Here is a 1,251-nt window from a genome sequence, read left to right as displayed (position 1 = left end):
GACATTGTGCCAAGTAAAAGAAGCCAGTCACAAGAGACCACATATTGTATAATATCATTTACATGAAATGTCTAGAATTGGCAAATCTGTGAGACGGAACGTAGATTGGTGGTTGCTTAGGGCTGGAGTGGGACGGGGAGGGTAGGGGGTGATCGCTAAAGGCTACATAGTTTCTTCTCAGGGTAATGAAACTGTTCTATAATTGACTGTGGTGATGGCTAACATTATGTGAATTATATCTTGATAAAGCTGTTAGAAAGAAAAAAGACCAATAAGTTAAGTTGTTTATAATTCCACCACCCTGAAATAATCTCTCATAGCATTTTGATCTATTTCTTTCCTATGTTTTTTAATGCATTTTTTTCATATAATTGTGGTAATGCTTCATAAAGAATTTTGAATATTACCTTTCATGTTTATCATTCTGACTATAGGAATTTGTTCATCCTATTACAGACTCTCCTAATTGTTAACAAGTATATTATCTACTTATATATACCATAATGTAACCATTTTCTCATTGGTGGGCATTTAAGTTGTTTTTATTTTTTCCTTCTTTCTTTTTCCCATTATAATGAGTACTTCAGTAAATTTACTTTTTCTTTTAACACTAGAATTTCCTCGTGAAATGCCTTATGTGCAGTCTCTTTTGTTCACAGGGAAAAGAAGATCTCCCGGAGCAGTGCCCTGAAAGTGCTGGACCATGCCATGATTGGGCCTGAGGGCACGGACAACTGTCATAAGTTTGTTGACATTCTTGGCTTACGAACCATCTTTCCCCTCTTTATGAAATCTCCCAGGAATATCAGGAAAGTGGGAACCACTGAGAAGGAACACGAAGGTAGGGTTCCCTGGAAGAGTCAACCTAATTTAGGTATATTAGGAGAAAGGGATAAACAAAAGCTACTTTGAAAAACTCTGACATGCATTTGGGGACTGGGCTCTTGAGAGGAAACGTGCTACCTTTTTCTTTCCTATCTTCTGATTTTTCATGTGTGAAAAGCCACCCAGAGACCCCAGGTCTCTGATGGCCTTTGTTGCACCAATTCTCTGCTTGTTTGAATCCTGGTAGTCCAGTTCCTTCTGGACTGTTAATAAGCCTACATGTGAGGGTTTTGTTTTTTCACTATAATTTGTAGCGAGGTGTCTCTCTGATGGAAGACCCTTTTGAAAAGAGTAATGAGATGGCAACACATGTCACCTCCAGAGTGGTGCTTTCATGTATTTCTGTACTAAAGTATGATTCAGCCA

General features: G+C 38.2%; 1 protein-coding gene across 1 annotated transcript in view; it reads left to right on the top strand.

Moving 5' to 3' along the window:
- Positions 1-1,251, top strand: part of CTNNBL1 (catenin, beta like 1) — a 177,341-nt gene that overhangs the window by 103,367 nt on the left and 72,723 nt on the right. The window contains exon 11 of the mRNA XM_012662812.1: positions 660-841. Coding sequence (XP_012518266.1) covers positions 660-841 — 182 coding nt within the window. The remainder of the gene's footprint in view (positions 1-659; positions 842-1,251) is intronic.

Source organism: Propithecus coquereli, unplaced genomic scaffold (genome assembly GCF_000956105.1).
Source record: "Propithecus coquereli isolate 6110/MARCELLA unplaced genomic scaffold, Pcoq_1.0 Scaffold780, whole genome shotgun sequence".
Taxonomy (NCBI): domain Eukaryota; kingdom Metazoa; phylum Chordata; class Mammalia; order Primates; family Indriidae; genus Propithecus; species Propithecus coquereli.
Note: the sequence above shows the minus strand (reverse complement) of the source record. Positions and strands in the feature narration are given on the sequence as shown.